This window comes from Pristis pectinata, chromosome 10 (assembly GCF_009764475.1).
Source record: "Pristis pectinata isolate sPriPec2 chromosome 10, sPriPec2.1.pri, whole genome shotgun sequence".
In the NCBI taxonomy this organism is placed as follows: domain Eukaryota; kingdom Metazoa; phylum Chordata; class Chondrichthyes; order Rhinopristiformes; family Pristidae; genus Pristis; species Pristis pectinata.
The window spans coordinates 95,961,179-95,974,807 of NC_067414.1; the positions used below are offsets into that span (position 1 = coordinate 95,961,179).

The 13,629-nt window shown below is 57.6% G+C and overlaps 1 protein-coding gene across 1 annotated transcript in view; it reads right to left on the bottom strand.

The window, feature by feature from the left end:
• Positions 1-889: 889 nt before the first annotated feature.
• itpkb (inositol-trisphosphate 3-kinase B) overlaps positions 890-13,629 on the bottom strand; it is a 63,065-nt gene continuing 50,325 nt past the window's right edge. Inside the window, exons 3-7 of the mRNA XM_052025169.1 lie at positions 9,689-9,902; positions 8,618-8,822; positions 4,454-4,555; positions 4,037-4,108; positions 890-3,200 (exon numbers count right to left, since the gene is read on the bottom strand). Coding sequence (XP_051881129.1) covers positions 2,991-3,200; positions 4,037-4,108; positions 4,454-4,555; positions 8,618-8,822; positions 9,689-9,902 — 803 coding nt within the window. The 3' untranslated portion in view covers positions 890-2,990. The remainder of the gene's footprint in view (positions 3,201-4,036; positions 4,109-4,453; positions 4,556-8,617; positions 8,823-9,688; positions 9,903-13,629) is intronic.

The window sequence follows — 13,629 nt, forward strand, 5'->3', positions numbered from 1 at the left end:
TGCTCCAAGGAATAAAGTCCCAACCTGCCCAACCTCTCCCTATACCTCAGGCCCTCTAGTCCTGGCAACATAAGTCGTGGGATCGAGTTTAAGAGCCGCGAAGTGATGATGCAGCTTTACAAAACTCCAGTTAGACCACACTTAAGAGTACTGTGTCCAATTCTGGTCGCCTCATTATAGGAAGGATGTGGAGGCGTTGGAAAGGGTGCAGAGGAGATTTACCAGGACGCTGCCTGGTTTACAGAGTATGGATTGTGAGGAGAGACTAAGGGAGCTCGGGCTTTACTCTTTGGAGAGAAGGAGGATGAGAGGAGACATGATAGAGGTGTACAAAATATTAAGAGGAATAGATAGAGTGGACAGCCAGCGCCTCTTTCCCAGGGCACCAGTGCTCAATACAAGAGGACATGGCTTTAAAGTAATGGGTAGGAAGTTCAAGGGAGATGTCAGAGGGAGGTTTTTCACCCAGAGAGTGGTTGGGGCATGGAATGCGTTGCCCGGGGTGGTGGTGGAGGCTGATACGTTGGTCAAGTTCAAGAGATTACTAGATAAGCACATGGAGGAATTTAAAATAGAGGGATATGTGGGAGGGAAGGGGTTAGATAGTCTTAGGCGTGGTTAGATGGTCGGTACCACATTGTGGGCCAAAGGGCCTGTATTGTGCTGTATTTTTCTGTGGTTCTACGGTTCTATGAACATCCTCGTAAATCTTTCTGCACTCTTCCCAGTTTAATCACGTCCTTCCTATAGCAGGGCGACCAAAACTGAACACAAGTGCGGCCTCACCAGCGTCCTGTACAACTGCACCGTGACCTCCCAACTTCTGTACTCAGTGCCCTGACTGAAGGCCAATGTGCCACATTGTAGAAGACATGTATAAGGCCAGACATAGATTTCATTCCCTGAAATGGGTTTATTGAGTCGGATGGATCTTAAAATAATCCGATCATTTCCCAGTCCCCGCTGCTCACACCGGCTTTCCATTAAAGATTTATTGAATTACTCAGATTTAAATTCTTCAGACTCCTGGCAAGTTTTGAATACGTGACTCTGGATGAAATGGTCCCACCTCGGGACATGGGTCACGCTGCAGTCTGCGGGATTGCGGACAAATGCAGAGGCCCTGTTAATCCCACAGGCAGGAAGCACCAGGAAAAAATGACCACTGCCCCAAAACTGGACCCCATCATGGAGTTAATCAGTCGACATTACACTGCTCAGGGGCCACAGACCCACGGTCTGGTTCTGGAGGTGGACAGGAAGGAGGCTCCATGTCCTCCCAAACTGGGCCAAGGAACAGTGGGCGGCACAGCGGGTAGAGCCGCTGCCTCACAGCGCCAGAGACCCGGGTTCGATCCCGACCTCGGGCGCTGTCTGTGTGTGTGGAGTTTGCACGTTTCTCCCCGTGACCGGGTGAATTTCCCCAGGGTGCTCCGGTTTCCTCCCACTGTCGTTGCCCCCAGTGTGTGGGTGAGGGGTAGAATCTGGGGGAGACGATGGAAGAATAAAATGGGATTAGTGTAACTGGGTGATTTGATGGTTGGTACAGACTCAGTTTCCCTGCTGATTTCCCTCTCTGAATCTATTTGGGGACCGGTGAGTATTTGAGGGGAGTCAGTTGTGGGATGTCCTGGCGACTGGTACCGTCAGCGAGAATGGGGTTACTGGGGATGGGGGTCTGGGGCAAAGAAGCCGATCAGACCATAAAATGTGGGAGGATTTCTCCCTTTGCCACGGACGAGCAGGTTTTTGTTACCAAGTCTGGCTGGGGATGGAAGTTCGTACCACTACCCCTCTGCTGCTCCCCCCCTCACTCCACACCCCGCCCCCTCCTCCTCCCACACTCCCCCTCCTCACTGCCCGAGGTCGGGGACTTTGTACAGAGAGGGGGTTCCCACAGAGCTGGGGGGGGGCGGGGGGGTCTTTACCACCAGACCCGTGTCTGGGTCACAATGAAGCCTCGTGTGGCTGAATAGTCTTACACCAGATTTACTTTGAGGCTGTTGGAGGAACAGACCCAAGGTGGGCTCTGTCCGATCACTGGGTAGTCATTAGCAGCGTCTGCAGTGACTGTGAGGGACAGCCGTGGATCGGGAGGTGGGTTTGAGGGGTGCATTGAGTGGGTGGGATATCCACACCTCCCCCCCGCGCTCCCCCCCACCGCCGACCCCTCTGTCCCCTGTGCCGCTGGGGGCAAAGTGATGGCAGGAGTGACCCCGTTTGGAAGGAGTGGGGAAAATGGGGACAAGATCCTTCGTTGGTTGGCTGGTCTGAGGGAACTGGGGCCATGTTCTGTGGGAGTAGGGCCCGGTCTGTGGGAGTAGGATCCTGACCTCTCAGCACTGTGGAAAGCGGGGGGACTGGGTGCAGCCCCGAAGCCCTGAGTCCTCCACTCACCGCCGTCACCCCTCCCTACGACACCCACAGCACCACAAGGAACAGCATCCACTCGCCCCAGAGCAGGGCTGAATGGCCTCAGCCCGCGTGGTGAAGCTCACAGACCACCCCCCCCAATCCCCTCCTTGGGGGGGGGGTTGTGATGATGGGACACCTGGCGGCCAGGCCACAGTAGCAGGGCGAAAGCTCCGGAACGTTCTCTGGCCTCCTGTCTCTCGTTACTCCGTGTCTTGGGACTGCCCTGCCGCTCATGACGGATGCTGGGGGGGGGCGCCGGGCGCGCGTCTCCTGGCCTCGTGGTTCCTCCCCACCCCGAGAGCAAACCTGACCCCCCGCCATCACCCCCCCTTCCCCCCACCCCCTTTCTGTCAATCGTCCGTCACAGGCTCTTCCTGTGCGGGGGGAAGGGAGGGGTGGGTGGGGAGGAGGGCCGACCACCCCCCGTGAATCCCACCTGTTTGCCACCTCTCTCGGCGATGGTGGGGGGTGGTGGGGGGGTTGGGGAGGGAGGGGACAAGCTCCACCCCCCACCCTCCTGTTTTCCGGAATGTTCTGTAGTGCGGGAGGAAGTCTCCGGACTGCGCCGGGCAGGATCAGTCCTGTGACTGCAGCATGGCGTTCAGGATGGAGATGAGGTGGTCCATGCCCCAGAGGTAGCCGTCCTCCCTGTTGCCCTCCTGCCAGGGCCGGCGGTGGGTCAGCACCTGACCCCCCGGCAGGGGCATCGTCTTCCCAAAGTCGATCATCCACACCTTAGCCTGGGCACGTTGGTCGTGGACGAAGAGCAGGGAGCTGCCGATGACCTGCAGGGGGTGAGGGGGGGGCGGAGGGGGGGAGAGGGGGAGGGTACGGAGGGGGGAGAGGGGGGAGGGAGGGGAGGGGGAGAGGGGGGAGGGGAGGGTACGGAGGGGGAGAGGGAGGGGAGGGCACGGGGAGAGGGGGAATGGAGGAGCGGGAGGGGGAGGGGAAAGGGGGAGGGAGGAGAGAGGGGATGAGGGAGAGGGGGAAGGGGGAGGGAGGGAGGGGAGGGGAGGGATGGGAGACAGAGGGGGGAGTGGGGGATGGGGGATGAGTGATGGGAAGGAAAGGGGGAGAGGGGGAAGGGAAAGGGAGGGGGATAGGGGAGAGGGGGAGGGAGAAGGGAGGGGAAATGGAGATAGGGAGAAGGGAGGGAGGGAGGGAGAGGGGCATGGGGAGAGGGAGGAGGCAGAGAAGAGGGTGGGGGGCAGAGGGAGAGGAAGAGAGGGGAGAGGTCATGTTAAACAAGTGACTACACACGTGCATGTGATCCTGAATGCTGCCACTTTGCATGCATCAACATGTATGACTGTGTGTGTGTGTGTGTGTGTGTAACTATGTATGCATCAATGTATGACTGCGTGTAACTCTGTGTGCATGCACACACATGACTGTGTGTCCGTGTGTATAACTGTGCACATGGTGTGGATCTGTATCCATGCGTGTAACTCCGTGTGGCTCCACACACGTGACTCTGTGTCTGTGTGTGTAACTGTGCACATCCACATGTATGACTCTACGTACTTCTGCACCTACGTGTGCGACCCTGTGCACGCACGTGTGATCACCCCCCCCCCCCCCCCCCCCCCCCCCCCCCCCCCCCCCCCCCCCCCCCCCTCACCTCGTGGCTCTGGAAGAACGGAGAGACCTCCAGCGTGTCCCGAATCAGCTTCAGACGGTCGAGGTACTTCACCTGCAACAGTGCAACAGCAGGTTGCTGACTGGCATGTGTCGTTCCTCACCCCACCTATCCCTGATACCCCCCACCCACCCCCCGGCTCCTCCTCCTCCTCCTCCTCACTGCCCTCACGGAGAATGCACCCCCACCCAACTCCTGTCCGGCAGCACCCACTCCCCCCTTCACCCTCACCCACTCCCCTCCCCCCGCCACCCACACCCACTCCTCCCTCCAGAACCCTTGCCCGGGGAAGCCAGCGAGCTGTAACCTGGCTGAGGAACCCACAGTAAAGGAGCCACCCCATCCCTACCCACCCCCTCTCTCCAACTGACCCCCTCCCCCCACAAGCCCTTAACTCACCAGGATCTCTCTGTTTCCCTTGGTGAACTCCCAGAACGACACCATCACCTGGTCTTTAGTTTTTGTTTTCTTGAAGTCACGGTTCACACTTCCGTCCTCCTTCTGTGTGGGAAATAATCGGTCAACAGGAGCCCAGAACTGACCTCTGACCCCTGACCCTGGTGCCCCAGCACTGACCCGACACTCGTGCCCGGTTCTTAGTGTCGATCCTAACCCTTGACCCTGGTGCCCGATCCCCAGTGCTGACCCCTGACCCTGGTGCCCGAGCCCCAGTGCTGACCCCTGACCCTGGTGCCCGAGTCCCAGTGCTGACCCCTGACCCTGGTGCCCGAGCCCCAGTGCTGACCCCGACCCCTGAACCTGGTGCCTGAGGGGTTCTGTGGAGGGATGGGAGTGATGCCCACAGTAGGGGTTCTGTGGAGGGGTGGGACCAGTGGTTCTGTCTGGGTCCACACCTGCTTCAGGAGGTGTACCGTACTTCCCATGGGAGGGGGGTGGTGGTTAGATCAGCCCCCAGAACAGGGAGGGGGCATTCAACAGAAACAGCAGCCTGTCATGCACAGACACACTCACCATACACACACTCCATACATATACATGAGTGTGTGTGTGTGTGTGTGTGTGTGTGTGTGCGTGTGTGTGTGTGTGCGTGTGTGTGTGTGTGTGTGTGTGGGTTGTGCTCTCACACTAATACACAAGTGCAGAAAAACACACATAGTCTTAGATAAACTCACACACACACACACATGCACATGCACACACTCACATGCACACTCACATGCACACGCACACACTCACATGCACACTCACATGCACATGCACACGCACACACTCACATGCACACTCACATGCACATGCACACGCACACACTCACACTCACACACACACTCACATGCACATGCACACGCACACACTCACACTCACGCACATACCTCCCTGAGCACCCCGTAACACGGGAGAAGAGTAACAGAATGATCTCTGCAGTGGGCCTAATGGAGCAGTGGAAGGTTCATCCCAGACACGTCAAGCTCAGCGTTTGACCGTAGCTATCCATGAGAAACGTCATTGAGTTGTACAGCACAGAAACAGGCCCTTCAGCCCATTGAGTCTGTGCTGACCACCAACCACCCATTTGCACTAATCCTGCATAAATCCCGTTTTATTCTCCCCACATTCCCATTCCCAGTTACCTACACATTAGGGGCAATTTACAATAACCTGCTAAGCCGCACATCTTTGGGATGTGGGAGGGAACTGGAGCACCCGGAGGAAACCCACACAGTCACAGGGAGAACGTGCAAACTCCACACAGGCGGCGCTGAGGCTGGGATTGAACCCGGGTCTCTGGGGCTGTGAGGCAGCAGCTCTACCCGCTGTGCCACTGGGCCACCACAACATGGGGCAGAGGGACTCGGTTGTTGGAGAGCTTGAGAAGACTGAGCAAAGACAACACCAGGTGCTGCAGTGGTTACATTACTGGGTTAGCAACCCGGAGACCTGGGTTGACCATCCGGAGACACACGAGTTCAACTCCCACCTCGTCAACCGTGGAACCTCAGTTCAGTCAATCTGGGGTTTACAGCAACAAATTAACCTTAGTAATGGTGACCGTAGAGGCTGCCTCTTTCTAGAGATAAATGCATGGAAGAGAGGGCTTCTGAGCGAAGGGAGAGTTGACAAGACAAGAGGTTCAGGATGGGTTCAGGGAGAGAAGTAGAAGCACGCTGGGCTCAGGCTCAGAGCAGCAGCAGGAAAGGGGTTGAAAAGAGAAATCAGCCATGATCGAATGGCGGAGCACACTCGATGGGCTGAATGGCCTAACTCTGCTCCTACGTCTTACGGAATTGGACGGGGTCTGGGAGAGAGGGCAGCCAACAGAGTGCGAGGGTGAGCGGTCGTCAGGGCTGGGGAGCCAACGGGCGGACAAGAGAGCGGGAGCGAGAGGGGAGCAGGGCCGGGCGATGGTCGGCGGAGGTGGTGGAAGGTGTGAGGGGCACCAGGGCTGAAGGAGGCGAGGGGACAGCGAGAGGGGAGGATAACAAGAGACCGTCTGGAATCCTGCTCGTCCATGAGTGGGAAGACCCACCGGTTGGGGAGCAAGTTCTCAGACGGACGCACTCTCAGACAGGGCGACCTGAGTAAGTCCAAGTGCCAGAGATCTAGGGCACTGAGCCAGCAAATATTCCTGAGACTCTTATCTCAGGGAGGTTCCCTTAGCAAGGTCCCACCTTGGTTACATATCTCCAGGGCTGGACTGCGATAAGAGGTCGACCTTTGTTGGCACAGCACAGGTGGGAGTGCTGCCCTTGCCGAGCCTGGAACAGGCTGCACCCATCGGGAGGTTTACATTGAAGGAGTCTCCTCTGATTCCTCAGTTCCTGCAAACCCGGAGGAACGAACACCCTTTACCTCACCCAGTGCCGGATCACACGGTATTTAACCCTTGCGGAACAGATCTACCTCCCTCCTGGGGGGGAATGGGCTTGCAATGGTCTGGTCCCAGGAGCTTCTGATAACCCATGGGGATGAGAGGGAGGGAGGAGGAGAGAGAGAGAGAGAGAGAGAGGGGGGGGAGTGGGGGGAGAGGGAGAGGGTAGGAGGGGGGAGAGAGGGAGAGAGTGGGAGAGAAGAGAAAGGGGAGAGCGAGGGTGGAGGGAGAGAGAGGCTGCAGAGGAGAGATAAAGTGGGTGGGGGAGAAAGATGGGGGAGAGAGAGAGAGAGAGAAGAGGAAGAGAGGTTGTGGGGGAGAGAGGGGACGGGAGGGAGGGAGGGAGGGAGGAGAGAGGGAGGGGGAGGAAAGGGGGAAGATAGGGCTAGAGAGAGGGGCAGAAAGAGAATGGGGTCAGAGTGAGGGGAGAGAGAGGCAATGGGGAAGAGAAGGGAGGAAGAAGTGGGTAGGAGGGAGGAGAGAGTGAAGAGTGAGAGAGGGGTAGAGGGTGGCAGAGGGAGGAGGGGAAGGAGGGGTAGCGAGAGGGAGGCACAAAGAGGGAGTGGGAGCAGAGGGGGGAGCGAAAGGGAGAAGAGGCTGTGGGGGAGAAAGGGTGGGGGAGGGAGAGGGAAGGCTGGAGAAAGAGAGGAGAGAGGGATAGAGAGATGGAGGGAGAGAGGGAGGAGAGGGGTAGAGAGGGGGGGGAGGGAGAGGGGGAGGGAGAGGGGGGAGGGAGGGGGAGGGAGAGGGGGGAGGGAGAGGGGGGATGGATAGAGAAATGGAGGGAGAGAGGGAGGAGAGGGGTAGAGAGGGAGGGGGAGGGAGAGGGGGAGGGAGAGGGGGAGGGAGAGGGGGGAGGGAGAGGGAGGGAGGGGGGAGGGAGAGGGGGGGGATGGATGGAGGGAGAGGGAGGAGAGGGGTAGAGAGGGGGAGGGAGAGGGGGGAGGGAGGGGGAGGGAGAGGGGGGGAGGGAGAAGGAGAGGGGGGAGGGGATGAGGGGGGATGGATAGAGAGATGGAGGGAGAGAGGGAGGGGGGAGGGAGAGGGAGGGGGGGAGGGAATGGGGGGATGGATAGAGAGATGGAGGGAGAGAGGGAGGAGAGGGGTAGAGAGGGAGGGGGAGGGGGGGGGGAGGGAGAGGGAGAGGGGGGGAGGGAGAGGGGGGAGGGATAGAGAGATGGAGAGAGGGAGGGGGAAAGGGAGGGGGAGAGGGATAGAGAGATGGAGAGGAGGGAGGAGAGGGTAGAGAGGGAGGGGGAGGGAGAGGGGGAGGGAGAGGGGGGAGGGAGAGGGGGAGGGAGGGGGAGATGGATAGAGAGATGGAGGGAGAGAGGGAGGAGAGGGGTAAAGAGGGAGGGAGAGGGAGGGAGAGGGGGGAGGGAGAGGGGGATGGATAGAGAGATGGAGAGAGGGAGGGGGAGAGGGATAGAGAGATGTAGGGAGAGAGGGAGGAGGGGGATGGGGTCGAGAGAGGGAGGGAGAGAGAGGGGCAGAAAGCGAGAGAGTGGGGGGGTGCAGAGACAGAGAGGGGAGAGAGCAGGAGGGGGTGGAGGTTGACTCCCCAACAGAGGACAACACATCTCGCACCCTCTGTGACCGAGCTGAGAAGACACACATCCCCTAGTTTTAGACCCAAGGGCGAGCAGAGGGTCACGAGGTCCCACCTCCCCCTCGCCCTTGCCCCGCTCCCCCCCCACCCCCGGTGCTGGGACAGAGAGCCCACCTGCCCCACTCACCTTGACGCCCTCGATCCTGAAGCCCAGCGTGGCGGTGGAGCTGATGGTCTCCCGCCACTGCATGTAGCGGGGTTTGATGACGGCCCTCTGGGCGTGTTCCTCCTCGGTGGGGGCTTCAGGGTCCACCTCCACCATCTTCAGGTACATGTCGCGCCTCAGGCTGGGCTTCCTCCTCGCCTTGCTCAGCTCCTCCTCCAGGTAGGTCCTGGGGAACACCACAGAACCCCCACCTCGTGTCATAACAGGCCCTTCAGTCCATCGAGCGGTTGTCCACCCAGCCACACAGGGTAGAGTACTGTCCTGGGGGTGGAGGGGCAGGGTGTGGGGTGGGGTGGGGAGGATGGGACTGGGAGATCAGTGGTGGGGGAGAGGGCTGGGGCAGTGGAGGGGGAGAAGTGTGGGCACAGGCAGTGGAACTGGGGGTGGGGGCAATGAGGGGTTGGAAGGATGAGGGGGGGTGAGGGTTGGGGGACTGAGGAGGTGAAGGGATGAGGAGGGTCCCTGGTGCGTGGGAGGAAATGGGAACTGGGATCCCGGTGTATGTGGGGGGAAACGGGAATGGGGAGCCCAGTGTGTGGGGGGAATGGGAACGGGGATCCCGGTGTGTGGGGGGGAACAGGGAGCCCAGTGTGCGGGGGGGAGCGGGAACGGGGATCCCGGTGTGTTGGGGGGTGAACGGGAACAGGGATCCTGGTGTGTGGGTGGGGGGAAACGAGATTGAGGATCCTGGTGTGCGGGAAGAAATGGGAACGGGGATCCCAGGGTGTTGGGGGGGATCGGGAACAGGGAGCCCAGTGTGTGTGGGGGGGAACGGGAACAGGGATCCCGGTGTGTGTGGGGGAATGGGAACGGGGATCCCAGTGTGTTGGGGGGGAACGGGAACAGGGATCCCACAATACAACACCAACCGACTGGGATACTGGGGTAACTGGAAGGCGGATGACGGGGTTTCACTACAAAGGAAGGGCCCCCCTCCTCCCATGTGCCCCTGGTGCTGAGGGAGGGGCACGGGCAGTGCCTGGCACACCAGCAGGGCAAAGCCTGCCCCCAGACGAGCAGGTACTGGCTCACCTCACTCCCATTTTGCAGTCCATGACACAGGGCAGGTCGAACTCGGCCAGCAGGTCGTCCATCTGGTTGTACCTCTCGCCGTCCTTCTCCACCACGCCGTGGTAGGCGGGGACGTAGGGCTGCAGGACGTCCTGCATCAGGCGGCTGAGGCAGCGCTGCTCGCACTCGCAGTGCTTCTTCAGGATCTTGCCGTTGGCCCCGGGCTTGAAGCTACCTGCGGGAGGGAAGCAGGTTTGAGGGGGAGCCGGATCCCAAGGCCCGGACTAGGAGCTGGCACACCGCCCACCCTTCCCGTCACACAACAAGCCCACCACCGCCCTACGGCCCAGGTCAGATTCATACAGCACGGAAACAGGCCCTTTGGTCCAACTAGTCTGTGCCGGCCAAGGTTCCCGTCCAATACTAGTCCCATTTGCCTGTGTGGGGCCCACATCCTTCTAAACCTTTCCTATCTATGTACCTGTCCAAGCAGCTTTTAAATGTTGTTAATGTATCCATCTATATCACTTCGAGCAGCTCGATCTATATACAGATCACCCTCTGTGTGAAGAAGTTGCCCTTTAGGTCCTTTTTAAATCTCTCCCCTCTCACCCTAAACCTATGCCCTCTAGTTTTTGATTCCCCTTCCCTGGGAAAAAGATTGTGGGTGTTCACCCTTTCTGTGCCCCTCATGATCTTATACACCTCTGTAAGGTCACCCTTCAGGGTCCTACGCTCCAAGGAGTAAAGTTCTAGCCTGTCCAACCTCTCCCTGTAACTCAGGCCCTCAAATCTTACCAACACCCTTGTAAATCCCCCCTGCACTCGTTCCAGCTTAATGGTATCTTTGCTATAGCAGGATGGCCAAAGCTGAACACAGTACTCCAAGTGTGGCCTCACCTACGGCTTGTACAACTGCAACATAACCTCCTGTACTCAAATGCCCTGACTGATGAAGGCCAGCGTGCCAAACGCCTTCTTCACCGCCCTGTCTACCTGTGATGCCGCTTTCAGGGCACCACGTACATGTACTCCTGGGCTGGAAGATGGGATTAATAACAGATGGGTGCTCGCTGGTCAGCATGGACACGTTGGGCCGAATGGCCTGTTTCCCTGCTATTCCTCTGGCCCCTCTGCCTTGCTGTCTGACCAAGCCCTGACTAACACATCCCCCACCACAACCCCTCTCACTCTCCAGGCTACAGCTGGGAAGACCTGCCCCACAGCAGCCTCTTGGTGGGACCTTTGTCACAAGGCTCTGGAAACCTCTGCCCCATCCAGAGATGGGGAGCGCCTTCCTACGAAGCAACTTTGGACTCCTACCCAGGTAGAAAGGTTCTGGCTGTGGGGAAGTCTAATGAGAGCTCACTGTAATGGAAAAAATCTAGTCATGGAGAGATTCAGCACAGAATCAGGGCTTTCAACTCACCAAGTGCACCCCAACTATCAACCACCCATTTACACTTATGGACTGCAGATGCTAGGATCTGGAGCAACAAACAAGCGGCTGGAGGGACTCAGAGGGTCAGGCAGCGTCTGTGGGGGGAAATGGGCAGTCGACGTTTCCAGTCATCTGGACTGAAGGGGTAGAGGGGAGATGACCAAGGAGGTGGCAAGCGATGGGTGGATGCGGGTGATAGGCAGGTGGGGGAGGGAAGGGCGGAGATAGCGACAAGAGGCTGGGACTTGACTGGTGGAGGCAACAAAGGGCTGCAGGTGATGGGATCTGACAGGTGGAGCATGGAACCAAATAAAGGAGGTGGGGAGGGGCAGATAGGAACAGTGGGGTGGGGGGGGAGAGGATCCAGTGGGAGGAGCGATGGGCAGATGCAGTGGGTAGAGAAGGGGAAGGGTAGGAGGCTGGGATGTCAACTGTCCACTTCCCTCCACAGATGCTGCCTGACCCGCCGAGTCCCTCCAGCAGTTTGCTTTTTGACCTCTTGACGCTAATCCCATTTTATTCTCCCCGCACTCCCATCAACTCCCCCCCAGACTCTACCCCTCACCCACACACTGGGGGGGGGGGGCAGTTTACATCAGGCCGATTAACCCACCAATCCCGCACGTCTTTGGGACGTGGGAGGAAACCGGAGCACCTGGTGGAGGGGGAACCCACGCGGTCACAGGGAGAACGTGCAAACTCCACACACGGACGAGTGCCCGAGGTCGGGATCGAACCCGGGTCTCTGGCGCTGTGAGGCAGCGGCTCTACCCGCTGTGCCATTGTGCCAGCCCAGACCCTATGATCCTATCATTCACCTCACAAAGCAAAACAGAAGGCAGAGTATATTTTCAGTGGTGATGGTTTGGGTAGTTCAAAGGGACCCAAGTGTCCTTGTACAGACAGTGATAACTAACATACAGCAAGCAGAAAGTAAATGATACGCTGGCCTTTATTATGAGCAGATTTGAATCAGGAGTAAAAAAATTCTTTATGCAATTATACAGGGCCCTGGAGAGACCAGACCTGGGGCACTGTGCATAGTTTTGGATTCTATCACCTATTTGCCACAGAGGCTGGACTGGTGACCGTATACGGGGAGATCGAGTGGACCGGGACTGTATTCACAGAGTCGCAGAGCCATATAGCATGGAAAACAGGCCCTTCTGCCCAACTTGTCAGTGCCAACCAAGGGCTAGTCCCATTTGCCCACGTTTGGCCCATATCCACATTGCTGATTCTGACTCTGATTCTGATCCCTCTAAACCTAAACATGAACCTGTCCAAATGTCTTTTAAATGTTGTAACTCCGGCAGCTCATTCCATATACACACCACTCTCTGTGTGAAGAAGTTGTTCCTCGGGTTCCTTTTAAATCTCCCCCCTCTCACTTTAAACCTGTGCCCTCTAGTTGTAGACTCCCCTACACTAGGGAAAAGTCTGGGGCCACTCACCCTATCTATGCCCCTCATGATTTTATAAACCTCTATAGGGTCACCCCCTCGGCCTCCTTTGCTCCAGGGAAATCAAGCCATCCAATCCGGGTAACACCCTCATGAATCTTTTCTTCAACTTTTCCAGTCTAACGACATCTTTCCTATAGCTAGGCGGCCGGAACTGCACACTGTGCTCCAAGTGTGGTCTCACTAACGTCTTGTACAGCTGTAACATGACGTCCCAACTCCTGTACTCAGTGCCCTGACCGATGAAGGCCAGCATGCCAGACGCCTTCTTCACTGCCCTGTCTACCTGCGTCACCGTTTCACTATAGAAGAATGAGAGGGAATCTCATTGGAACTTGCAAACTTCTTTCAGGACTTCACAGGCTGGATGCAGGGAGGATGTTTACCCTGGAAGGGCAGTCCAGGACCACGGTCTCAGAATAAGGGGTCAGCCGTTTGGAACTCAGATGGGAAATCCCTTCATTCAGAGGGTGGTGAATCTTTGGGATTGTCTATCAGAGGGCTGTGGGGGCTCCGTCACTGCGTTCCTTCAACACAGGTTTCTGGATATTATGGGAATCAAGGAAATTAGCACTAAGGTAGATCATCCATGACATTGATGAAGGCCGAAGGCTGACTGGCCTCCTCCTACTACTAGATATTATGTTCTGATGGGTTCCTACTCTGTACACCAATGTGAGGGCATTGGAGCTCCAGAGAGCTTGTGAACTTCACGCAAGCAAGAAATATCAGTGGACCCTGGTGTATCTGACAATAAACTAACCTGAATCTGAATCTCACTGTGTTAACCCTACAGGAAGGGTCCACACTATAGGGAGGACATCGTTAAACTACAGAGGGTGCAGAAAAAATTCACAAGTATGTTACTTGGACTGGAGGGCTTGAGTTATCAGGAGAGACTGGTTAGGCTGGGACTATTTTCTCTGGAGTGAAGCCACATTTGGAGTATTGTGTGAAGTTCTTGTCGGCACACCATAGGGAGGATGTGGAGGCTTTGGAGAGTGTGCAGAAGAGCTTCACCAGGATGTTGCCTGGATTAGAGAGTATTAGCTTTAAGG